This window comes from Ochotona curzoniae, unplaced genomic scaffold (assembly GCF_017591425.1).
Source record: "Ochotona curzoniae isolate NIBS_2020 unplaced genomic scaffold, NIBS_Ocur_1.0 contig_1071, whole genome shotgun sequence".
Lineage (NCBI taxonomy): Eukaryota > Metazoa > Chordata > Mammalia > Lagomorpha > Ochotonidae > Ochotona > Ochotona curzoniae.
In genome coordinates this window covers 26,426,173-26,453,281 of record NW_024464939.1, presented here as the reverse complement: position 1 = coordinate 26,453,281, position 27,109 = coordinate 26,426,173, and the positions used below count along the sequence as shown (strand labels likewise).

The following is a 27,109-nucleotide window of genomic DNA, read 5'->3' as shown; positions in this document are numbered from 1 at the left end:
CCCCTAAATACTTCATCTTGCAAATCACAAATTACACCCCATTTTTTATAGGTGTTAAACTGAAACTTACAAAAAATGAACTATATTAACACAGAGCATACATTCCCTGAGTTTTGCTGTGATCCAAATTCCTAAACACTATCCAAAATATTAGCACTTAAATACTTATTCTCAGGCCCCTTCCTATACACCCCATCCTCAGTAAAATCCTTCGCTTTTACTGTAGATGTATCAACACTGTCCTGGAGTAAAAAAGGACCAAGTCTGTTCCTGGGTTGGGAGCTTGGACCTCAGCATGGTAGTGTAGAATATTTAGGAATTGCAACTTAATTGAAAGTCCTTAGGCTAATCTGAGAGAAACTATGAAACTATGGGAACCCAGTTATATTATATATTATAATATAACCCAGTTATATTATATTATATTATTATGACCATAATGTCATCTGTTAGATTCTCAACAGAGGCCAAAACAAAGGGGCCATTCAAGCTGGGACCAGACTAAGTTTTTTGGTTGTTTTTTTTTTTTAAGATTTATTTCTTTTATTACAAAGTCAGATATACAGAAAGGAGGAGAGTCAGAGAGGAAGATCTTCCACCCAATGACTCACTCCCCAAGTGACCGCAACAGCCGAAGTTGAGTCGATCCAAAACCAGGAGCCAGGAACCTCTTCTGGGCCTCCCATGTGGGTGCAGGGTCCTAAGGCTTTGGGCCGTCCTCAACTGCTTTTCCAGGCCACAAGCAGGGAGCTGGATGGGAAGCGGAGCCACTGAGATTAGAATCGGTACCTATATGGAATCCCGGTGCATTCAAGGTGAGGACTTTAGCTGCTAGGCCACCACGCTGGACCCCAGACTAAGGTTTTAATCTCTTTTGCTTAGAAAGTACCCAGCTCCAAGTATTTTACTGCAATAATGAAAAGGGAGCTACTAAACAGTCTAATATGTACACCTGTCTATATAAACATCCTCTTACTCAATTATATTCCTGAAAGAATCATGCAAATCAATTGTTGCAGTGATTGGTTCCTTTCCATTGTGTAGAAATATTCCACAATATATAAGTTGGAGACCATATGAATGTATGAGTGTATCAATAGGTAGGTAGTTAGATAAAACACATACAGTAGGCCAGATTGTATCCATTTTCCTACTGGTGGAAGCCTAAACATTTTATATTCTAAATATTCATTCTTTTTTTTTTTGAAGATTTTTATATTCTTGTTGGAAATGCAGATTTATAAAGAGAAAGATCTTCCATCCACTGGTTTACTGGCCAAGTGGCCACAACGGCTGGAGCTAAACTTATCTGAAGCCAGGAGCCAGGAGCTGCTTCTGTTTCTCCCTTGTGGGTACAAGGGCCCAAGGCTTTGGTCCACCCTGCAGATTTTCCCAGGACAGAAGCAGGGAGTTGAACAGCAAGTGGTCCACAGCCAGGACACAAACGCACCCATATGGGACCCTGGTACTTGCAATGTGTGGATTCAGCAATTTAGCCATTATGTTGGGCTCTAAATAAATATTCCAAGAGTATTTTTGAACAACAATACTATCAATATATGGAGATCTGAAACTCTTGCTGGGTATTAAACCTCAGAGTCAAAAGTTAATGGTACTGGGTCCGGCGCTGTGGCCTAGCAGTTCAAGTCCTTGCCTTGAACGTGCAGGGTCCCATATGGGTGCTGATTCTAATCCTGGCAGCTCCACTTCCCATCCAGCTTCCTGCTTGTAGCCTTGGAAAGCAGTCAAGGATAGCCCAAAGCCTTGGGACTCTGCACCCACATGGGAGATCCAGAGGAGGCTTCCGGCTCCTGATTTTGGATCGACTCAGCTCTGGCTGTTGCAGTCACTTGGGGAGTAAACCACTGGAAGATCTTCCTCTCTGTCTCTCCTCCTCTCTGTAGATTTGACTTTGCAATAAAAATAAATAAACCTTTTTTTAAAAGTTAATAGTACTAAAATGGCAAAAACTATATCAAATTGTAATATTTAAAAGGTGGGCCTATTCTTGCATGCACACAGAGGATATGGCAGTCCATCAGAGCCTGCAGAGCACATCTGGTACCACAGCAGAGGAAGGAGGGCAGAACGAATTAGCTACCTCAACCAAGCAATAACAGCAAGTATCTGGGTGAATGGAGACTCTTAAGGTTGACTTTGTCAGTCAATGGAAATTGGAAGGATTTCTTCATCTTTGGATCAGTGAGAATAACAGCATCTCAGAACTTTCGAAACTGCCTGAGCAGATCCCTCAGAACATGCTCCACATTGGGGACTCTGGGTTGATATCAGGTGGTTGTTCCCCATCCTTGGGTTCTGAGGCAGTTGGAACGCTCAGCATGGTATCTGCTCTTATCTACCCTCTGCCCTCAGATACAGGAAGGAAAAAAAAAAAAAAAGAAAATGTGTAAACAACGGTCTCACCCACTTTTCCCTAATCCTCCACCCTTTCTCACTCTGATCAACTATGTAAATACTATCAAAAAATAAAATTAAAAAAAAAAGAAAGAGGGTCTATTCAGAGGTGCTGCTGTCACTAAGAGGTATGTACTTGGAAGGCAGTTCTCTCCAGATGGTTAGTATAAAACCCAAGTTGTGCCCAGCTTCTGTCTGTTTCGTGGATCACCATGCAAGCCTCTCTCTTCTGCACACACTCCTGAGCACCACCACCTACTGTCCTTATGACAGGTCAAACCAATGGAAACACCCGACCAAGCACTTGCACCTCCAAAACTGTGGGAATTAACTGATGTTACAAAGTTAGATATTTCATTTTAGGAAGGAACGCTAACCAACACAGAGGAGATACACATTTCATATATTAAAACATTTTTATAGAACTATTCTCAAAGTAGGTATATTATTTTATGTGCTCAGCAGGAACAACCAACATTTGGTGCTGTCAATCTTTTTAACTTTAGTCACTGGTAAGTTTATATTACAGGTTCAATGAGGTTTCCACTTGCACTCCCCAGAGAACCAATAATACTGAATACTTTCGTTATGTGCTCATCAGCCATCTATTTGTCTTCTTTTGCAAACTACCTGTTCAAATATTTCACACATTTGCCTATTTTCTGAAATTGAACTGCAGGAAATCTAATTCTTTTTTCTCATTCTGTGGCTTTCCCATTTCTTTTCTTTTATGTATTTGAGAGGCAGACAGACGCAGTGCTGCTACCTGCTGGTTCATTCTTCAAATGTCTGCAGCAGCCAGGGCTGGGTCAGGCTCCAGCCAGGAGCCAGGAACACAAGCACTTAAAGCACAACCTTTAAGTCCAGGAAGCACACTGGCAGGGTGTTGGAGTCAGGAGTGTATCTGGAACCTGCAGATGGCAGACATGTTCCATATTCATTCTCTTTTAAAAAGGTCATTGCATTTAACATTCTTGAAATTTACATTATATGGAAAATTCAGTAGGCTGGGAACTGGTACACGATTTTGAATAAGCCCTTGTTTTATGGACCTCAGTAACATGAAATATATGAATATGTAAACTCCATTATCTTTCATGTGTTCTCCAATTCTAAACTTCATGACTCTAACGCAAAAAGCTCAATGCCCTAAATTAAGTGAACAGATGGTTGCAATGGGAAGAAAACCAAACACTTTCATCTGTGAGTGTTCCTTTTTCCAATCCATAGGAAAATCTCTCTCTCACACACACACACGCAAATTATAGACAACAACAGAGTTTCTTGATATGGCCAAATATCTGTGTTCATAATTAGAAATTTTTAAATAATTTAGAAGCATGATATCAAGAATTTAAGGCCATATGTGTGATGGACAATTTAGAAGACTACTACTAAAATAATTCAGGGACATTTGAATGTGGGCTTTACTTCAGGTAACAGCAACACTTAATTTACACATCCTGAGTAAATCAGGCCACTGTGATTTCTAGGGGGCATTATCTTTCTTCTTTAAAAAAGAAAAAATGTACAAGCACAGTAGGTAAGTCATGGGGACTCCCATGCCGGACCTCTGCTCCTGCTGCTGACCTGCTGTTGAGCATGTGAGCTCTAACTGGGGGCAGACCAGGCTAGAAAGGGCTACAACACCTGTTGGTCTAATGTGAACCAGTTAGCGGGAGAGTCAGGCTGGGCTAATTGATTCTTCCCACTGGTGCAGGTATGACCCAGAGTAAGGGCAGGTGGGTTGGGCTTTGCTGCAGCATCAACTGGCAAAGGCTAAGACCTGCCAAGCTAGACTGCAAAACCACCTGGAGAATGCAAGATCAGTGGCAGGGAGTGGGTACAATGGGGAGGCTGTGGGCACTTCTTTGATGGGCTGCAACTCCCACTGGTGAACAGGATAGGCCTGGCTGGATAGGCAACGGCACCCATTGGCATGACTATGGGCTAGAGAATGGAGTCTGTTGGATTGAGTTAGGATTCAATGCTCAGTGATGTACACAAAATCGGAATGGGATGTAAGACAGACCAGACCAGTCCACTGCACATACTGGCAGGCACAGAAACCAGAGCTGGGGGCAGTCTACTTGAGGTAATTGGGGGTCACTCTGACTGGGCTGCTCTGTTATACGTGAGGGCCGAGTGTGCGGTGGACAGGGCAGGGCTGGGCCACAGTACCCATTGATTCGCAGAGGAAGAAGGGGAGAACAAATTGATCAACTGCCCCAGCAAAGCTTGAGAGCAAATTCATGGGCAAATGGAGACTCTGAGGTGGACTATGTCAGCCAATGGAAATTGGAAGGATATCTTTATCCTTGGATCAGTAATACTAACAGCATCTCAGAACTATCAAAACCACTTGGGCAGAACTCTCAGAACATGCTCCACTTTGGGGTTCCTGGGTCCATATCAAGTGGCTGTTCCCTGTCCCTGCATACTGAGGCAGTTGGGAGGCTGGGCTTGGTGTCTGCCCTTGTATCCTTTCCTACCCCAGATACAGGAAGGAAAAAAAAGAAAATGTGTAAACAATGGTCTCACCCACTTTTCCCTGATCCTCCACCCTCCCCACCCTGGCCAACTATGTAAACATCATCAAAAATAAAACAAAATTAAAAAAAAAAAACCTCTAAGTTTTAGGAATACTTGTACTGGTGTATCCTGACCAGGCTGTGGGAGAATGGCCTTGCTCTTAGACAAAGTATGGTCAGGAAGCGGTGCATCTGGCCTAACAGTAAAGACACCCAACAAGACACCAGCAGCCCACATCTGAGTGCCTGTGTTAGATTCTTGGCTCTACTTCTCAGTTCCAGCTTCCTGCTAGTACATATTCTACAAGGCTGCAACGATGACTCAACTAGTGGGGCCCTTGCCACCCACTTGAAGATCAGAATTGCGTTTTTAGCTCTTGGCATTTGCCTACCCCAGTCTTGGGATTTGTGGACATCTGAGGAACGAAGTAGCATAAGGGAGCTCTCTGTCTCCCTCCAGGCCTCTCAAAACAAAAGAACAAGCACTAAAAATACCTCAGTAAAACATAGCTTGCACTCATGTAGACAGAAGGAACAAAGCAAGAAAGGCAAGAGGGAGGAAGGAAGGGAAGAGAAATGGGGACAGGAGACAGTAGATGGCAAAATGTTAATGGCTGGTAAACCCAAGCCAATTAGTCTCCATGCACTAATCTTTGTGCCATTTTATAAGTTGAAGAATTCCAAAATAAATTATTGAAATGATCCAAGAACAATAACAAAACTGGGTTTGAAAAAGGAAGGAGGGCATGCTGCTGTACCTTGAATATCTCAGCCTGAGACACTGGTATTCCATGTGGGCACCAGTTCTAGTCCTAGCTGCTCCATTTCTGAACCAGCTTCCTGCTATGGCCTAGGAAGAACAACAGAGGATGGCCTGGGTCCTTGGGCACCTGCACCCATGTGAAAGAACCAGAAGAAACTCCTGGCTCCCAGTTTTGGACTAGCTCTGGCCACTTCAGTCATTTGGTGTTAAAGATATTTCTCTCTCTTTCTTTCCTTTCCTCCCTTCCTTAAACCCTGCCTTCTTCTCTCTCTCTCAACCCGTCCTTCTGTGTGTGTGTGTGTGTGTGTGTGTGTGTGTGTGTGTGTAACTATAACTTTCAAGTAAAAATAAATAAATCCTTTTAAAAAGCAAAAAGGAAGGCAAAGGTCAACTTCTTCAACTAAGTCTGAAGTTAAACCAATTCAGCCTCTGTTCCTGAAGGATACAAACCAGTGGGAACATTCTTTTAGGCCTGGTATCTCAAATTACCTTCACTTTCTTCTCCCACATCCTCTACTGCTTGCCTGCCATTCCAATTGCATGCCATCGATTTCAGCTCAATTTCTGGAAAAAACCATCTAAACTTGGATATGGTAATGCTGCCAGGAAAGCTTTCCTCACCAAGATAACCATCTAAAGGGTTTTGCCCCCTGCCTCACTGCAGTCACCACACACTCACCCCAAGGCAATCTGCTAAGCCATCTGCACCTCTGCCCTCTTACCCTGCAGCCCCACAAGAAGGCCAATATTCCAGACATAGTTCAACCCTGGGATTATCAGCCCCTCGCAAATAACACTAATGACTGAAGGGCTTCTTTGATCAGACATATAACATGCAGGCAATTGCAAACAAATAAAAAACAAAGAACAAAACTCAAAAACAGGTTTAATTTTTAATAACTTACATCCTGTACAGTCTGCTTTGCAAAACTGTTCAAGTGATTTTGCACAGAATCTCTTTCCCTCCAGCTACAGATTCTCCTCATAGCTTTGTGCTACACACAAGTTCAACAAGCAGCAACTAGACAGGCTTCTCTAATGGTTGACATGAACCCATTAACCCAGCTCTCTGTGGGCTCAGATCTTTGGGTTGCTGGAACTCATAGCGAACACAGCACAACGCTCTTCACATTAGCCATAGGGGATTTTTAGTCATATGTTCTGATGAAGTCAAGAAAATGATGACTGTATTCTAACCAGTCAGTATACAAAGCCTATCAACATAGCTAAAATATTGTTCAGGTTCCCTGAACTTAGAAAAACCCCTAGCTACCAGATAGCATTCAGTTTAGATTCTTATCCATGCACTCATAAACTTTTTTTTTTTGCAGAATTTGCCTATGCTACAGAGACATTCATTTGCAGTTGTTCTAAATCTACTTTGCTTTATTTTTTTAATAAAAATGTGACATACGTCCCTTGAGTGTCTTTGTCATGTCTTGTAACTTTCATGATTCGTCAAAGGCTACCTATTCAGAAAGTGTCCAGTTGGGTTGTAGTTTTGAGATTTTTGAAAAGCTTTAGTTCATCTTCATCTTAGTCTTTTTTTTTTCCCTCTTGCTAGTAACACTCATCCAAGCTCTGTGCTAGAATAATGGAGGGTTTTCAGCAGGGAAACCTTTTGCCTGCCTCTGGGAAGCTCATCATTGGAGCAGGAGGACTGCGGCATAATAAGGCATAAGGTGTACAGTATCTAGCACAAAGGAAAAGAAGGCTAAGATGAATTGAAGCTTTTCAACAGTCTGAAAACTTGCAGGTTTTCACTGGATAGTTTACGTCTTATCACACAAAAATCTAAAAATAAATGGTGCATCCTTTGATTAAATCAAAGATAACCCATACAAAGTGTTTAAAAAAAAAAAAGACAAAAACATAGAACAGAAGGGAAAAGGCTGCTCCAGGTAAGGATCAGGAATGTCCAGGACAGGTACTTACAATCCTGAGACTTCATCACGGACTCCACTGCCTAGCTTCCATCCCAACTGCGCTTCTCTCCCCAAATGCTTCGCAATTCAAAACCAAATTGATGGCCAACAGCACCACCGGCACATGCAGAATCCTCCCTTAGCCCTACTTTCACAGGCTCGTTTTGCTCTAAATCTCTTCCCAAACCCTCCCTTAGCTGCACCTTCACAGCAAAGGTTACCCAGCCTCCATGGCAGCAGTGCCATCTCTCAGTCATACTCCATCATGACCTGGTCTGCTGCTCAAAGTATATGAGTGTTTAGCTCCAAAACCATCCCACTAGCCATGAAGTATAACGTCTTCAAGCTCTATACTAGCTACAGGGAAGCTAATGCCCTGGCAGTAAACACAGCCTGTGTTGTATAAGTGCATCCTGAACAGGCCGATTTGCATTTTTAATACCATCTGAATCTAAATAGATTGCTTCAAAAAAACATCAAATTCAGACCAGAAAAACTTACACTTCTTGTAGGCCAACTCAGATTTTAAGACAAATGTCAAGATGGTGAATTTTAGTGGCTCCAAGAGATTTATATATGCTCCTGTATGTTCAGGCATTCAACAACTAATTTTTAAATTTCTTCCCTATAGCGTAGTAATGTTCTGAAGAGGTCACTCGGGTTATGGTCAAGTGGAGGAAAAAAATACAATTAAAATTCACATTAATAAATTCAATGTCAAGGTAACAGGGCAGATAAGACAAAACGGATGCAAATAATCACTGAGGAAGGATCACAATTGTGAATTTTTTCACTCCAAACTTACTTCTACATGTTAGCACTGTAACTGCAAGTTTTTATTTTTTTAATCCAGATTCACCAAATCTTAGCCTTAAGTCAAAAAGAAAATATTCATAATTCTCATGAAGGGATTTTAAAAACAAAACCAAAGAACAAAAAGGGAAGAAAATTCATCAAATTACTGCATGCTTTAACATTCATGCAAATAACATCAGCCCATTTTTTAAGCCATGTTTAGAAATAAAGTGAGAAGAAAATTAAAATCTCGCAAAGTAAGCAGAGCTTCTCCAACGTCACAATATTATAGAACAAGCAGAAGGCCTGCTCCTGTCCAACCTTCTCACCATTCAGGAGGAAAGAATATTGGGAGGAATCCCCTCAACGCATAACAGCTTCCTATGAACATGACTCCTTCAGCTTTAGGGACACAATACCAGTCACTGTCATTCAAAATGTGAATATTCACATAATTCTCTACACCAATGAAGTGCCCTTAAAACTCAAGAGAACTTTTTTGAAAATCTGTGTTCCTTCCCATAACATAAATCAAAAATATTTTGTGCGTACCACATGTAATTTTGTGAGTACTAAGTTACATTAATGGCACCAAAACAATCCCCCATGTCCTTTTAAACGACAGAAATATGACAACTGGTACTTGTTCATTCCAACTTTCATTAACACCTTTTAGCATGTTCTCTACTCACCATGAGACTCAAGTCCCTACGCAATTCTTTTTTCTTTTTCAAAGATTTATTTATTTTTATTGGAAAGACAGATATGCAGAGAAAAGGAGAAACAGAGAGAAAGATCTTCCATCCACTGGTTCACTCTCACGTGGCCGCAAGGGCCAGAGCTGAGCTGATCTGAAGCCAGGAAGCAGCAACTTCTTCCTGGTCTCCCACGTGGGTGCAGGGTCTCAAGGCTTTGGGCCATCCTCGACTGCTTTCCCAGGCCACATGCAGGGAGTTAGATGGGAAGTGGAGCATGTGGGACCAGAACTGGTGCAAAGGTGGGATCCCAGCATGTCAAGGTGAGGAATTTAGCCACCAGGCTATCGCGCTAGGCCGTCAAGTCCCTACACAATTCTTATGCCATTGAGTATGATGTACCTACTATGTCAAGGCAGCCCTTTTCAGCAACAGAGATAAAAAGAACACAAAATAGTGTTTACTCAAACGTCAGCAATAACTGTCCCAACCCCAGCAATTATTCTAAACCAGGATATGCAAACTATACCCAGTCTTGTTTTCTACCACAAACCAAGAGCAGTTTCGTTTTTGAAACACCTGAAAAGAAAATTTCACAGCATGAGGAAATTTCATAAAATTCAAATTTCAGATCCCATAAATAAAGCTGCACTGGAAGTTACACTTTGTGGCATACCCTACTGTCTACAGCTTCCTGCATGCTCCAACAACAGAGATGAGTAGCAGCAAAGGAGAATGTATGGCTGGCAAGGCCGATGCCAGATCTGAAACAAGCAATCATAGCAATGCCTCCAAGCCTGGTTCAGACAGGCAGGCTTATACACATATAAACCAGTGAGACACCAAGTCTTGTTCTAAGTGAAAGACAGAAAGAAGGCTTATCTCTTCTGTAGACACAAACAAGGAAACATGCCATTCCATTTGTCACAAGCTCCCACATGGAGACAGGCCTTAGGATGACACCGACACTGAGTGCTAAATCCGAAGGAATGTGATTCCGTGAAACCATACTGGACAAAGTCAGACCTTCCTCTGGTTTTATTCTGAATGGAGCATTGTACTTTTTATAATGTGAGTTTGAGTATGGCATGTGCTCTGAACAAAGATGGCATCCTTACAATCAGGCAAGAATGAATATTTATTTATAGTAAAACCACAATCCCCAAATGTTAAATTATATTTACAAAATAGTTCTCTAGTTCTTTCATAACTTCTCTTTGTAACCGTTATATATTACTATGGTTAGAGCTTTGATGAATTAAAGATGAAAAATTACTAGGTGGCAGAGCTAGTATTTGGGCCCAGATCAGTCTAACATTACATTTTCATCTGTTGAAGGAACTCATATCACTGATATTGTGAGGTTCTATAAAAGCACCTTGTGGACTGGGAGAGCAGTATTACCAGGCCCAGTCTAGCAGAAAAAGATGAGGAAGAATACAAAAGAATCAAGGAAGAAACCAGTGTAGGGATTCAATAAGTCAAAAACAGGAAGTCAAGGTTGTGAGCTGCTTAGAGAATAATATTTTTTAAGTATTTATTTATTTGAAAAGCAGGTTTACAGAAGCAGAGGGAGACAGGACAAGGTGCTCCGTGTCTGGCTTACTCTCCTAAGTGCCTGCAACGGCCAGGGCTGAGCCAGGCCAAAGCCACAAGCAAGGTGCTTCATCCGGGTCTAACACATTGGTGGCAAGGATCCCAGCACTTGGACCATCTTCTACTTGGATCGTAACTAGACAGGAGCTGCCATCTATATGGGATGCCACCATTGTGGGTAGAAGCTTTTCCTGCTATATGAAAAAGTTGGCTTCCTAGAGAATAACTATTCAAATGCTGAAGTCATAGATTTTCTTCACAGCTGGAACATTAATACAAAGAAATGAGGCAGGGAATGGCTAAAGAGGGTATGAAAAAGAGGAACACAAAGCATATGCTATAACATGTTAAAGAATTTGAACCAACATCCTGAGTTGTTTGAAGAACTACTTGAGGTTTCCCAATGAGGAAGTGCACATAATCTAACTTCCACTTGATGAAGCTGGCCACCACAGGGGGACAAAGTAACACCAGCTATGAATAATTGAAGTAACAGCTAATGAGGCCCTAAAACGTTCAAGCTAGGTAACTTTACAGTCAGAACTGAAATCTAAACTCGTTTTGACTTCTGTTGTTTGTCAAATTAACCTCGCTAACATTCCATTTCTTCATCTGCAAAAACAGAATCTGGAGAAGTACTATGAGAATCAAACATTAAAGAAGAAGAGAGTGCACAGTGTCTGACATGTAATTAGCCTCAGGAAGAGGAAGCTGTCCTCTCCCTCCGTCATTACCATGGATACTTAGGTCTGCAGCTCCAGAGTGCTAGTGGAATCAGGAGCCACCAAGAGTAACACTTAAAACCATGGAGAATGCAAATTATAGAGAACAGGCCAAGCCATGAATCCAAGGAAGACCATTCTTAAGGGAAAATAGAGTAAAGCAACACAAAGAACCTCACTGATTGAAGACTAACACAGTTTCTGGTGACTTTGACTAGAGAGAACGAATGGAAGGAGAGAAGAAAAAGCCCACACTATGGCTGGGAAGGCAGGCAGGGGAAGAGAAGGGTTTGGATTTGTTTTTAATTCGAACTACCACAGCAAGGAATATATACTGCAGGAGGAAGTGGAGGACGTTCCTGTGGATAAGATACACAATGTGAGAAAACAGTGTCTCCCTCAAAAAGACCCAGAGCTCCTGCCCAACCTTTGCTTTTCTCTTAAGCAAGAGACACCTAAGAGTAGTAACTGTGGTGTTGGCTCATCTCTGCTCACGTACTACACTCCCAGGGCCTTCACCTCAGTATAAAGTAAGAAAATGGCTTTACGGAATTATAAATGAAGGATATGCCACGCAGTCCTACTGTTGCTACCTTCCATGTCTAATGCATGCAAGTCCAAGGCCAGTGCCTATACATCAAACAGACAAGGGAGCTCTGAAAGGAAGTGCACCAGTATCTGCAAAATGAGAGTCATCTGTCAAACTGAAAGGTAACAGCAATGTATCAGCTCAAAGAGTTAAGGGCTTAAATTGCTGGTGTTGAAAATAGCACCAATAGAAACTAAGGAACACATGGGAAGACTACAATATGCTAATTAGATGCCAATTGTAGGGTAAGGTTTTGAACATATTAATTTACTTCAATTTTACCCCAAATAAGCTTATACGAAAGCTCTGCTTTCTTACTCCACCTTAAGTCCCTTACTCAACAAGAGAGAATTCTAGAAGTTACTTGAGATCTTCACACAAATACAGTACAACTCCCAAAAGAAAACAACACAATGAATACAAATTGTTTAAGAGTTTCACACCTTTGGGCCCAGCACAATAGCCTAGTGACTAAAGCCCTCACCTTCCATTTGCCTAAAGTTCTTTCCTTCCACGTGCTGATATCCCATATGGGCTATGCCACTTCACTTCCAGCTCCCTGCTTGTGGTCTGGGAAAGCAGCTGAGAACAGCCCAAAGGCTTGGGACCCCACTCCCACGTGGGAGGCCTGGAAGAAGTGCCTGGCTTTAGATTGGCTTAGCTCCAGCCACTGTGGCCACATGGGAGGTGAACCTACGGACGTAAGAGCTTTCTCTGTCTCTCCTGCCTTTCCAATAAAAAAAAAAAGCTTCACATCTTCATCTTTCAAATGTTTTATGGTTTTACAGAGTAAATTCGTACTTCAAACACTAGGTATGTCTGATACATAAATCTACTGGTATCCCCACAAGAGCCACAGATCTGTCAAAACAACAATGTCTTAGTTTGTACCAGGCACCTAGGTTTTTATGTGTAATAACTACCTTATGTGTTACAGCTAAACAAATAAAATAATCAAATACATCTTAAAGTTTAATAGTAATTTGTTGATGAAGAAAACACTTTAATATTATTTATTAGTTAAAAACATACATATACAGATATATATATATACACACACACACACACACACACACACATATATTTATTTACCTGACTTTAGAACGAAAGGGTTGGAGTTGAGAGGCTGTGAAGGACAGAAACAGAGAGATATAACTCTTCCATCTGTAGATTCACTTCCTCAACTGCTACAACAGCCAGCATAGGTCGAGCCAAAGCCAATGAGCCAGAAACCCCACGTGGGTCTCCAATATGAGTGGCAGTAGTACATGGCCATCACCCATTGCCTTCCCAAGCACATTAGCAGGGAGCTGGATGGGAGCACAACAGCTAGGACTTGTTTGGGGATATTGTAATTGCAAGCCACAGCTTACTACAGTGTGTTGCAATGATGTCCCTGGTTAAATTTTAAACAATGTAAATACACCTAGTGCTAGTCAGCCTTTTTTTTTTAACTTTTCCATTCATTTTTAAGGTTTTTTTTGTTGTTGTTGTTTGTTTCTTTGTATGTTCTTTTATGATACAGTTCCATAGGCTCTGGGATTTTCCTTACCTCTTCCCTAAATCCCCTCCCACTCGCTGACTTCCGCTACATTATTACAATAGCATAGTCCTTCAGAAACAGTCTTACGCCTGTCATCCGGCTCTTTAAGTGTATCCTGACATCGTAAGTATGGACAATGACAGAAAGTCCAGCATCCTATTGTCAAGATACATCTAACAGTTTCATTGGAAGTCTATCTTTGATTTGGAATTATAGATGCATACTGCTTTGTATCTTCACTTTTGGATATGATCATCTCTATTACAGTTACTCTACATCCCTTTAAGTGAAAAGCCATAAAACAAAATCAACAACAGGAAGAAAAAATAGAAAATTTACAACAACATGAAATTAAACAGTGTGCTACTGAATGACCAATGTGTCACTGAAGTAATGAAAAAAAAAATCAAAACCCTCTTGAAGAAAACGATGCTACTGTCTGCATGACCTATAAGCCAGTGAGGAAATTAGTAAGGAAACAAAAAAATTCCAAAATTGCCAGTATGTGCTCCTAATATTCACTGTACAGCTACAATATCCAGTTCTGTGGTACAAGCAAAAGAACAAATAACAAACAATAGAAAAGAGAATGCAGAAGTAGACCTGTGCCATAGACTACCATTTGTTTATTGACAAAGACAACATAAGCAGTCCAATGATGAAAGCCACCTCAAAATTAGTATGTTAAATAGAATAAGTCCTTACACTAAAAGCATTCACAAGATAAAGTTCCATAACAGTTATGATATAAAAACAGTTGCCTCTGTTGGCAGCGAATGGCAAGTCAACAAACGAACTTAGACAAACTCTGAAGTTACAGAAATATTCTGTTTCAATAGGTTGTTGGGTTATACAAGTATGCACTCCATTATATGTGGGAAAAATCATAAAATGTTAAGATCTACATTAATGTTTAAAAGAGTGAGATACACTGAAGTCTACAACTTTGAATTGGCTAAACAAAGGCAATTGATGAACATGACAACTCTGAAATGCATATAAGGAAAAGATTGATAGATATGATATAAGCAAATATCAAAATGTTAAACACTGTAGAATGCAAGCAGTGGGATTACTGGAGAATTCTTTCAACTTAGATGTGTATTTTTAAGATTTTCATAAAATGTTCGTGTAAGAAAATACTATGGGGTAAGTGTTGTGGCCTGAACATTCAGAGCAAGCCTGGGATACCTGCTCCCCATAGCAGAGTGCTAACTGCGGTACCTGTGCTTCGGTTTCTGATGCAGCTCCCTGCTAACACATCCTAGGAGACAAATGATGGATCTCCACTGTCACCGTAGAATACCTGGACAGAGATCTGGATTCCTGGCAGCACCACCCTTAGCTGCTGCACAAATTTGGAAAGTGAACAAGGAAAAAGATTTTTCCACCTTTCAAGCAAATGAAGATAAATATTTGTGTAAAAACTATCAAGAAATATTAAGGCATCTATACTAAAGCAAAGTTGAGTATTGCAATATAAATTTACAAGAATTTTAAGACTAATATAAGAAATGACACTATGTTCATGAACATATAGACTCAAAATTACAGGTGTATGTTTGCCCCAAATTGTTCTATAAATGTAACTGCACTCAGGACCAGCTGTAAGGCATAACAAGTAAAGCCATCACCTGGGAAGCTGGCATACCATTTCCATGCCAGTTCATGCTCCAGCTGCTCCTCTTTCCACCGAGCTCCCCGATTGTGGCCTTAGAGAAGCATTTGAGTCCCTGCTTGTGGCCAGGAAAGCAGTTGAGGACAGACCAAAGCCTTGGAATCCTGCACCCACATTGGGAGACCCAAAAAAGGCTCCGGTCTCCTGGATTCGGATTGGTGCAGCTCCGGCCGTTGCAGCCACTTGGGGAGTGAATCAGTGGACAGAAGATCCTCCTCTCTGCTTCTTCTCCTCTCTGTATATCCTACTTTCCAAAAAAAATAAAAATCTTTAAAAAAATATATGGTGTGTCTCTCTCCTTCCCCTTTGAAGAGGCACCCCACCTCCCAGCTTTCTCTCCAGAGGTGCTTTCCCCTTCCATCTCCCTTCCCTGCTCACCTGGTCCCTTCAAAATAAACTTTTCTGTTTGTAACAGAATGAATGAATGAATGAATGAATGAATGAATAAATAAATAAATAAGAAAAGCAGCTGAAGATTAGGATTCAAGTGCTAGGGCCCCTGCTATTCATGCAGGAATCCCAGACAAAGCTCCTGGCTCCTGACTTAGGCCTGGCCCAGCCCTAGTAGTTGAGACTATCTGGGATGTGAGCTAGCAGATGGAGGATCTATCTCCTCTCCCTCTCTCTCTGACTCTCCCCATCTATCTGCAATTTTGACTTTAAAATAAATAACATGCTGCTAAATGACTAATATGTCACTGAAGAACTGAAAAAGAAAATCAAGAACCTTCTTGAAGAAAGTAGCATGTTATTTAAGTTTATGGCATTCTAAAATTCTTTTTTTCCTTCCTATTGTTGATTTTGTTTTGTGGCTTTTCATTTAAGGGGATGTATAGTAACTATGCAATGAAGACTATCACATTCAGATGTGAGGATAGAGTGCAGTATGCATCTCTATTTCCAGATCAAAGATGGACTCTCAGGGGAACTGTTAAATATATCTTGACAATAAAATGTTGGATTCTGCCATTGTCCAGGCCCACAATGAGAGACTTAGTACTATTTATGAAGAACTATACTATTGCGATAATAAAGGGAAACTCATTGGCAGGGAAGGAGTAAGGGAAATCCCAGGGCCTATGGAACTGAATCATAAAATAATAATAATAATACTATATAAGCATAAATAAATAAATGCTTGAATTTTTTCAATAAATCCCGTCAAATTTTTGAAATATTTTTCATGAAGCTTACCTCATATTCTAAATATTCTTGATATTCTAAAATATGGTGACATAATAATAAAAAGAGCTTTAAAAAAAGTGAGGAAAAGGTGAAAAGGACGGGATAGAAGGGCAGCTCCTCCCAGATACACAGTGTGCAACCCAGTGAGACACCTGCACCCACACATCTGGTTAAAAACAGAGCCCCACAGACACACACAGGAAAGGCCTGCAGGCTTATGCAGAAAGAGCAACTACCTTAACAGAAATCTTCATGATCTACCTTCAAAAACTATTTGAACTAGATCTCTACATCTCCATATAATCAATTAAATTCAACAAATTGTAGATCAATGGTCTAACTACATAAAAAGCAAAAGCAAATATCTTTTAGAATATATCAAGAAAATTTTCATATTCTCTATATTGGGAAGTATGTGGTAAAAGTCACATACACCATCAAATAAAAACATTTCTCTTTTTATAAATACTTTTCTGATTTCCTTGACAAAGAAAGTTATAGGGGAAGAAAAGGGACAAAGATAGATCTTCCAATGACTGGTTCCAAATGGCTAAAATAGCTAAGGGTGGGTGGAACAGGCCAAAGCCAAGAGCCAGACAGGTCTGCCCCGTAGGTGGCTAAGGGCCATGCACTTCCAGGAGCATTAGCAGGAAGCAGCACCCAAACCGAGCAGACAGGATTCAAAACCAGACTCGGATTCAGATTCTGGTGTCCCAAGAAATGGCTTAATCCATCACGCTGAAAACAGAAAACTTTGGAAATTACTATATTAAACTTAAAAACCCTTAGCAATAAAATACGTCACAGCAAATGGCATGACAATAATCAAAAAAAGAAAAAAGTCTCCACCACACATATGATAAAAACTCTGCAAATCAATACCAAAAATGCAAAAGAAACAGAAAGCTAGGCAAAATATATAAGTAAGGAACCCACACAAGAGAGAACAAATAGTTGCTCTTACTAATAATCAGAAAAAATGCACACTTAATCCATAGAGTGCTGCCTCATACCTATTAAACCTAGAAATACTAAACCTTACCAAAGTGTTTGCCTCAACAGAGAGAGTATTCACTGTGAGTAAGGGTGTAAATCAACACAATCACTTTGGGACTAAAATATAGCCACTGTCTAGTAAAAGCTTAACACTTAATATTTAGTAAGATCTACAGCCAGGCATAGTAGCTTAGCAGCTAAACGTCCTCACCTTGCATGCAGCACGATCCCATATGAATGCCAGTTCTAATCCTGGCATCCCTGCTTCCCATCCAGTCCCTGCTTGTGGCCTGGGAAAGCAGTGGAGGATGGTCCAAAGCCTTGGGACACTACACCTGCATGGGAGACCAGGAAGAAGCTTCTGGCTCTTGGCTTCGGATCAGCTCAGCTCCAGCTGTTGCGGCAGCTTGGAGAGTGAATCATCAGATGGAAGATCTTCCTCTTTGTGTCTCCTCTCTGTATAAGTGACTTTCCAATAAAATAAAAAATTAAAAATTAAGAAAAATTACTAAGACCCAAAATTCAAAACCTAGATAGATGACGTCTTCAAAAGCATTCATGCAAAAACACGAGGGATACATAGGAAAAAATATTCAGAGAAAATATTGCTTAAAAGACCACAATGTGGTCTTTGCAGGATGCCTCAACGGAAAGGGGCACCTGCAATGTAAAAAACAGGTAAGTTATAGGAGTAAAGGAAGAACCAGAAAACAACAGAATCTCGAATGGTGTCTCACTGTGTATGCCAGGTAGGAGCCTGTCCACAACACTTGTAGCATGTGTTAAGCAAGATACATACATATTTCTAACCTTTTTGAAATGCATTTGTCATAAGCATTTCCACTAATTTTCTGAAGACTCACTGCATTACCTGTACTTGCTCAGCAAATATTATAAAGAGAAGTTGGAAAATAGCTATCACAAAATATATCTTAACAGTCATAGACAGACATCCACAGGAGAGGAAAACTTAAGAATCTGGTAATGGCTTGGTGCTTCATCTATATGGCAAATACAAGGGGATTCACTATGTAGGTCTCTGTATCTGTTTATAGGCCTTAAGTATATATTATTTCCAAAACATACAATTTTAAAGGACAGTACATAGAAATATTTTTATTTTATAAGTTAAAAAGATAGCGTGCTCACTTTCACTGTCTCTTTCTCTCTCTGCCAAAAAGTCATCGCCTGACACTGTTCACCAAGGTCAGGGAAACTGTGTTCATTAGTGATGCAGTAAACAAGTAACCCAAGTTAGGCAACAACAACAAAACACGAGTGACTCTGCACTGCAGGATAGCGGAAATGTCTAACAAACCTATGTAAAATATGACTACAGGCTGGTAGAGCTGTGCTGATTGTGGAACAGAACTGTACCAAACAACAGCCTCCCACTTTAAAATGAAGACTGCTCCATTCTTACTTGCATACAGAACAGTCACCGGTTAGATGTGTGAGCAAGCTTGCAGGAGAGAAGGGCTGGTATTGCTCCAGTTCAGTGGGGCTTTGCCAATGCCAGGGAGACCTGTGACAGTCCCTCTACAACTCCACAACCTCTTGCTGCTGGCAATTCAACTCACTGAGCCTGTGGGCTTAGAGCTCAGGAAGTATCTATCACAAGCCATGGCGTTTAAGCAACTAGGTAAGCCAAGTGGCTTTCACAGGCAGCCCCAGGCCTGGAAAAGATCATCAGTAACTACTTTTCAAAAAGAATTAGTCACCAAGTGAGCTCAAATTTTCTTTAACAGGTTATCTATATCCAGTTTGACATCATGCATCACATCTATAAAGAAAATCAAATTACATTCAGTGATTTGTCTTTAAGATAGTATCAACCAGAGGTAACTAAGATACATCCTGGAAAACAAGTAACAATTGCAGAGAAAAGCAACTTGAATAATGTGCAAATGACATACTGACACTTCCAGAAGCAGACACAAAAGCATGAAGGGCACAGATTTATCCAGTGTACTTCAAGCCACATGATAAACACTACATAGAGAGCATCCATTTTACCTAAAACACAACTGCTACAAATCAAATATGGTTCCTAATTTTCAAAAAAAAAAAACACACAATTCTTTATTTAAAAGGCAGAGCTACCGTGAGAGAGGGAAAGATAGACTGACAGAAATCTGCTGCTTCACTTCCCAAATGGCCACAACTGCCAGGGCTGGGCCAGGCATAAGCAAGGAGCCAGGAGTTTCATCTGGGGTTCCCATGTGCCTATCAGGGGCCTAAACACATGGGTCATCTTTCATTGCTTTTCCAGGGGCACTGAGAGCAAGCTTGGCCACAGGTTGAGCAGCAGGGACACAGACACCCACCTGGAAGTCAGCACTGCAGGCAGCAGATGAACCTGAAACACCTCATCACCAGCCTCCAAATTATTAATTTTTTTTACAATAAATCATCAAAGAATTTCAACTATGGAATATTCTATTTGGATCTTCACTTAAATACTCTCCAAAATCTTGCACTCTTCCCCTACCACTGGAAGCACTGAATGGAAACATCTAAGAAACACGAAGGTATATAGAATGGATCCCGAGGTTATCACAACCTCAAAAGCAAAGCAGCAAGTAATTTTTCACTTCAGAAGGTTGAGATTTAGAGATTTGAAGAAATCTGCCACACAATTCTTATATGAATATGAATCCAGGACAGTAAATTGTATCTCAAATTATCATACTTATCAGGAGTAAAATAGTTCGATGAGTTTTGTTGTTATTTTGTTTACCACCCACTGGTCAAAGACAGCTCTGGAGTTAAATCTGTGCTTCCAACTAAGAACAGGATAGAAAGCCCACATAAGCCATTATCCAAGATACTGTCTTGTTAATCAGTTGAAAATGCCAATCTCTGATAGTCTTGTTTCCTGATCTAAGAGGAATTTAAAGGCAGACCAAGGTACAGACCTTTCCTTTCACTTCTGCAGCCCACCAGAGGCTAGTATCCTTGACCTTTTTATAACATGTTCAAGAATTTCCTTAGTACATGATTTCCTGTGACTGGCCAGGCTGGACCAGCTTCAAACTAGTACACAATGCCTATAACAGAAATCAGGGCTCCTAGCTCTTCATCCTGTAATGGGGACTGGAGAATTTAACAATAGGCCCTAACTGGCTAGGCTTCTGGTTAAAGAAAGGGAATTTCACTACAACTCTTAGTTTCGAGGAGCAAGAATATAATCGGCAGTGCATGCTATGTGAGAGTTACTTACTAACTTAAGCCAGACTGAAAACAGGAGGAAAAGCACCCTCTTCAGTACCGTGCCCCCAAATGACCCCTGTGAAACACCCATCAGATGCATCTGTGAATGCTTTAAAGATAGTGTATTAGTGTTTCCAATTCTGAATACGATAAGCCTAAATAAAAAGCTGGTTGGGACAAATTACTACTACTAAATTTTAAAATCTGCTTAGAACCTTGAAAGAATTAAACAAAAATGGCTAAAACTTTCAGTGACCCATCAATAGCTCTGAATATGTACAGAATCATTAAAACAATAATTGTTAAAAACCTAATTGCTGTTACATAACCCAAAGTTTCCAACTGGAAGGTGGAAGAAAAGTGTTCTCAAGCGACACCTACTGGCACAGGGCAGCGCATAGGGCTGACATACAAAATAAACAAGCAGATAGAAAGCAGGTTAGAAGCTTCAGGGAGTGGGAGGGGCACTAAAAAGGGAAAAGCTAAACAAACAACCTTGACACACTTCAGTGTGCCTGTGCTCAAAAGAACATCATGCTCTTTCTTGACCAAAGATTTACAAATCAGTAAAACTGAAGTCTCTCCTGATCTCAACTCGCCATCCGCATCAAGTTCCACACGCAAAGGCAAGATGTCAAATTTATTACTATTTTTTTTTGTTCTAAAGACAAAAAAAAAAAAATGGAAGTGTTAAAAAAAGCTCAGCAGGAATTACCGCATCGCTCTTCAATGTTGGTTCAAATAAAAAGCAGACACTATTTCAATTTTAGTTGTAACCCTTAAAATGCAAGCTATAACAGCTTAGGCCCTCATTCCTCACACCTTTACATAAAAATATAAAAGTGACCTGTGTTGTTATCAACTCTGAACTCCTACATGCAAAACGTCTTCAGAAACCTACTATTTGACCATGTATACTCTAATCAAACTAAGATTTTCGAATGCTCTGTTGTAACAAAATTTTAATTCCAAAGAAAGGTATTTAGCATCTTGACAAAAGCACACTGTCCTTCAATAACTAAATGAAACATGTCTTGAAAGAGTAGGAAGGAAATCTCTGATGACCTAGCCAACTCCTGTGACATCTTCCACATCAGGGACGTAACTGGAGGTAGCATGATGTAATGAATGAGTAACAGAAATCTCGGTTCTGGTCCGGTGCTGCTGGTAGTTGGGTTCCCATGGAATGAGAAACATTTCGTGAACCAGACAACCTTTTGGTACATCGATGTCCTCATTGATGTGATGACAGCAGGGGATTCCACAACCTTAGCAATTTTTTGCCAAGATTCCCAAGACTTCCCCAGTAGGAATGGTTTGTGTAAACCTCAATAACCAGACAATCCTGGGCACAGAAGTTGGCTTATTGCTTATTCCATGACAAGCAAACAACAGAAATAAGAATCTCATTTTCACATACTCATTCTCATCTGTGTAGGCCGACGGCAAGAGTCCTGGTTTTTAATCCCAATGCCTTCCACCTCACACACAGAACTTAGCGACAGGGGTCTAGCTCAATGGCTCAGCAATTAAATCCTTGCCTTGCAGGCACCACGATCCCATACGGACACTGGTTCATGTCCTAGCTGCTCCATTTCCCATCCAGCTCTGTTTGTGGCTTTGGAAGGCAGTAGAGCATGACCCAAAGCCTTGGGATCTTACACCCATTTAGAAGAAAGTTCTTGGCTCCTGGCTTCAGATCAGCTCAGCTCTGGCCACTGTGGCCGTTTGGGGAGTAAACCAGCAGATGGAAGATCGTTCTGTCTCTTCTCTCTGTAAATCTGATCTGTCTTTCCAGTGAAAATAAATAAGTCCTTTTTTAAAAACAACAAAAGTCAGTTACTAGGAAAAAAACACTGTGGAAAAAAAAAAAGAATATTTATGTCAAATGCAGAACTCCAAGAAAAACTCCCTAGGTTTTGTTTCTGATTCTCTTTATTCTGTTGTATGTGAAAAGGCCTTTCTTTGTATTACATATTGTGTGTTTCATGACAATCATGGAATCAATGTGCCAAATGCTTAAATGGGCTGCAAAGCCTCAATGTGGACAAGAGGCTACTCTAAAACGCCTGAAGAAGAAACTCAAATAAGATAATTTCCTAAAGTTCCTAACTCCCAGTTAAATGGTTTGCATATTTATTGGTATTTCTTGATACTAACTCTTATCGATAAAAGGCTATATGATGTGATTTCCTCATAGCTAATCAATCTTCTACTCAAAAGCACACAAGATAAAACAAAACAAAGGAAAGCCTCACCTGTTAACAGGTACCTAAAACTTTAATGTCCTGTTCTACAACTTTCTCTGAAGGCAGCACAAAAGGCTCTTCTCATTTAGAAATGTTACGAAGTGCAGGCCCAGCCTGAGAAGCTGTGTTTAACCCACATTTAATGACAAAGGGAGAAGGAACACAAACTACCACTGAAGGCACCTCTTCCCATTCAGAATACAAATATTAGTTCTGGAACACAAATGTGTGCACTGGATTTACTGTAGTACTTTCACCATTGATAGTCATTTAATGGCTAACAAAATACTTGAGCACTTACTATGGGATAGAGCCATACTAACTGTAGGGGATAAAAAATAAACAAGAGTTGGGCCTGGCACAATGGCTCAACTGGCTGATCCTCCACCTCCAAGCACTAGGGTCCCTTGTGGAGAATGGTCCTGTCCCAGCTGCTCCACTTCCCATGCAGCTCCCTGTTGGTGGCCTGGGAAAACAGCAGAGAATGGCCCAAAGCCTTGGGACCCTGCACGCATGTGGGAGACACAGTAGAGGCTTCTGTCTTCTGGCTTTAGATTGGCTCAGCTCTGGCTGTTGTGGCCACTTAGGGAGTGAATCAGAGGATGGAAGATCTTTCTCTGGTATCTCTTTCTCTCTGTAAATCTGCCTTCTCAATAAAAATACATAAATCTTTAAAAAGAAATGAACAAAAGTTGAGAGACAAAACTATCCACATGAAAATAAGTGAGCCAGCAAGTGCTCTAACAGAAACACAGCTCTGTGTGGCACAGCCAGAATTCTCTGATGCAGCAGGATGCGGTGCCCATGGAGCTCAGCTCAGACCACAGCATCTGCAGGGAGGTTTGCTGGTCACATTCAACACACATGTGTATTGCAGCCCCAGTATCCTCACCATGAGTCAAAGGGAACAGAAAAGAAACTGAGAACCACTGAAATATGAGACGAAACAGATTTAAAACATCTGTTCTCCCTCTTCACTGGATAAGCACAGAGGAAAAGGAAAAGGTGAAAAGGTGTTAGGAAAAATAGAGCAGCTCGTCCCCAACGTAACTACAACTCACCTCAAAAAGTAATATCTAACAGTAAAAATACTTCAGAAAATTTCCAAGAATATTCAAATCCCTCCCAACCCCTAAACCTCCAAGTGCCCTAACATCCCCCTCTGAGTTGGTCTTCGAAGGCTGCTTGGTTAGACAGGCACTTAACTTTCCCCGCCTTTGGCAGAGACTCACACTCCCCAAAATGAAGAGTATGCCCGGCCAAAATGAACTGTTCTTGCTCCAACCTTGTATTCCACTGAAAGCCAGGAGAGAGCAAAATCTCCAATTGGCTGCGCCCTGCAGGTGTGGGCAGTGCGCGGACCCCGCTCCACACCGACCCTCGGCGCGCCTGCTCCCCAGGCCCCCGAGTGCGGCCTCCGCCCCGCGCTCCCTAAGGATGCAGGAGGCGCGCGGGGAGACGGAGCGAGAAGGAGCACGGCGCCCTCCCAGCAGGGCCTCTGACCTCTCCGACTCCCGCTGCTGTAGCTCCCGGTGCCGCTGCTCGTGCTCGTGCTCGTGCCGCCGCTGCTGCTGGAGCCGCCGCCGCCGCCACCGCTGCTGCTGCTGCTGCTGCTTGCGGTGCTGAAGCCGCCGCCGCCCTTGGCATTCTTGCGCGGGGCCATTGCGGGTTCCACGGAGGCTGGCGAGGACCGCGGGGGCGCGGGGTCCTGGGGACCACTGGCGGAGCCGGGTGCTGTGGCGAGGGTGCAGGCCGGGGCTGCCGCAGCAGCAGCGCTCGTGGCCGGGCTGCAGCGCCCGAGCCTCAGCACCACCCGCCGCGCCTCCGAGGACTTTCGGCCGCGTGCAGGTTGCGCGCGCCAGGCCCTCGCGAGCGCCGAACCTGTGACTCCCAACCGAGCCGAGAGCGCGCGGCTTCCCCGCCCCTCGGCTCCGCCCCCACGCCCCGCCCACAGAAGTTGAGTGACGGCAGCACGAGCCACTCACAAGCGCCACTGTGAGGGGGCAGCGGCCTGCCGCGCCGCCCCGCCCCCTGCCTCCTCAGGGCTGCTCCGGCGCGGCGTCGCCGCCTGTGAGCTCGAGCCGCCCGCGGCGTTCCAGGCGGTCTCGGTCCCTGGGAACGTGGCAGACGTGGAAGCCGGCCGACTCTCGCGAGCGTTGGCGGGCCCGGCTGGGTCTGGAATGGGCCGAGCGCGGGGGCGGGCAACCGGAAAGTGCCGCCTCTGGGCCTGATTGGAGAGTTTGGGTCCCCTTTCCCACTGACACCAAGAAATGCCAACTGCTTCTTGCGAAAGAGCTCCCTGTTTTCTTGTCAGTATGAATATGAAGGCACTTCGGATATGGTATCAGGACTAGTTCCACGCTGCAACGACGGTCGAGGGGCCGTGCAATGTCGAAGCAGGAGTTTACCATCCATGTTTTCAAGGGAATGTCGACAGGTGAGAATGTATGTAAGACACAGAAAGCTCATTTTGTTATCCTGGACGGCGTCCACTCTCTGAAGTCACCCCATCAGGCCAAACGCCTACATCATGCTTCCTCCACATCCCCAACGCCTCAGACCCCTCCTGCGAGCTCGCATGGTGCCTAGGCCTGTTGCGGCTGCAGAATTCCAGACAGGACATTGAAGATGCCCAAGACCCTGGCTGCACCACCTCAGGGCTCCAGGTGTCACTGTCACCTTTGTGTAGCTAATCTTGAAAGCTGTGCCCTGTCAGCTTCCTTAGGTTCCTCTCTCCCTATCCCCATTCTTGTCCGTGTTTTGGAGGTTTGGGAGCACTTTCTGGAAAGTGTGTCAGGAGGGTTCCGCGGGCAGAGTGGATGCTGAGGGCATCCATTTTCTTCGCCTTTTTCAGACATGCACACCATCAGCGGGTCCCCTGGTTTACCCTCTTGTGCGCTCTCTGCTGTGATGCCTGAGGTCTTGCTTGCAAAGGGAAGAAGGCCCTCTTTCCCCTTTTTCATGTTATCAAGATGGGAATAAGGAAGGAGCAGGGACGCTGAACTTTTCTCAAACATCTCTTTTAGCTTTTGTGGCATATCATTCTTGCCCCAACACAGCCACTCATTCTTTCAAGCTCCTTTGCAACCCTTTGCCATTATCTCAACCACAATTGGGAGCCCTGGTATTTGAGACAATACTGAGCTATAATATTTAACATAATAGTAATGAGAGCTAACCTACAAAATCAACAAAGTGCTCTCAGTCCCCAAGGTATTTTAACTTTATATATATATATTTGGGGGGGAGGCAGATATACAGAAAGAAGGAGAGACATAAAGAAAGATCCTCCATTTGCTGGTTCACTCCCCAAGTGGCCACAACAGCCAGAGCTGAGCTGATCCGAAGGCAGGAGAAGCCAGGAGCTTGGAGCCTCTACTGTGTTTCCCACATGGATGCTGGGTCCCAAGGCTTTGGGCCATCCTCCACTGCTTTCCAGGCCACAAGTAGGAAGTTGGATGGGAAATGGAGCAGCCAGGACACAGACAAGCTCCCATATGGGAAGTCAGTGCATACTAGATAAGGATTTAGCCATGGAGTTGTTCACATCAGACCCATATTTTAACTCTTGAATTCTCACTAAGCCCTGTTAATTAGGTCCACGTTTTCAGGATGATGTAACTGGAGTTCTGAGAGAGCAATGTAAGATCAGGGAGCTAACAAACAGATGCAAAGGGGATATGAAATTAGCTATTTTGGCTGCGTGGCTGTGGTCCGAATCACAGCTCCTGGCAGAGGCTTCGCTTGGAGTGGAGGTTGTCCAACCACTTCCCCATCTCTTAGTAGCTGCCTGTCTGAAACCTTGTTGGTCTGGGCTGCAAAGACAGGTGTGAAACCTAAACTAGATGCTTACCAAAATCCATCTTTTAAAAAAGGTCATTAATAACTGTCTCCTAGAAGCCAGGAAGTGATGTTTCCTTGCTCCCTCATTTCCAGAAACCCAATCCAGAACCAACGACAAGGTGCACTGCTGCTACCTTAGGCAGCACTCAGCCAAAACAAATGATTTGTAAGTACAGATTAAAAGAAGTAAGTGACCACCTAGTTCATTCCTGCATCACAGAGAGCGAGCTAGAATGGCATGATTTACTCAGTGTTACAAAATAAACGTTATGAAATAAAATGAATCAACCACACTCATATTGTCAATTCTGTTGGCAGCCTGTACTTCTAGGGTTCAGTTTCAGGAACCCAAAAGGATTACAAGTGTGCAG

General features: G+C 42.4%; 1 protein-coding gene across 2 annotated transcripts in view; it reads right to left on the bottom strand.

Moving 5' to 3' along the window:
* The window catches only part of LOC121166000 (aspartyl/asparaginyl beta-hydroxylase-like), a 50,377-nt gene extending 25,663 nt beyond the window's left edge, over positions 1-24,714 (bottom strand). Inside the window, exons 1-2 of one of the 2 annotated variants that reach the window (XM_040995034.1) lie at positions 24,456-24,714; positions 18,988-18,996 (exon numbers count right to left, since the gene is read on the bottom strand). In XM_040995034.1, coding sequence (XP_040850968.1) covers positions 18,988-18,996; positions 24,456-24,558 — 112 coding nt within the window. In that variant the 5' untranslated portion in view covers positions 24,559-24,714. Of the gene's footprint in view, positions 1-18,987; positions 18,997-24,398 lie in introns of both variants that reach the window. The other variant, XM_040995028.1, reaches the window with a different exon arrangement.
* Between the last annotated feature and the right edge of the window lie 2,395 nt (positions 24,715-27,109).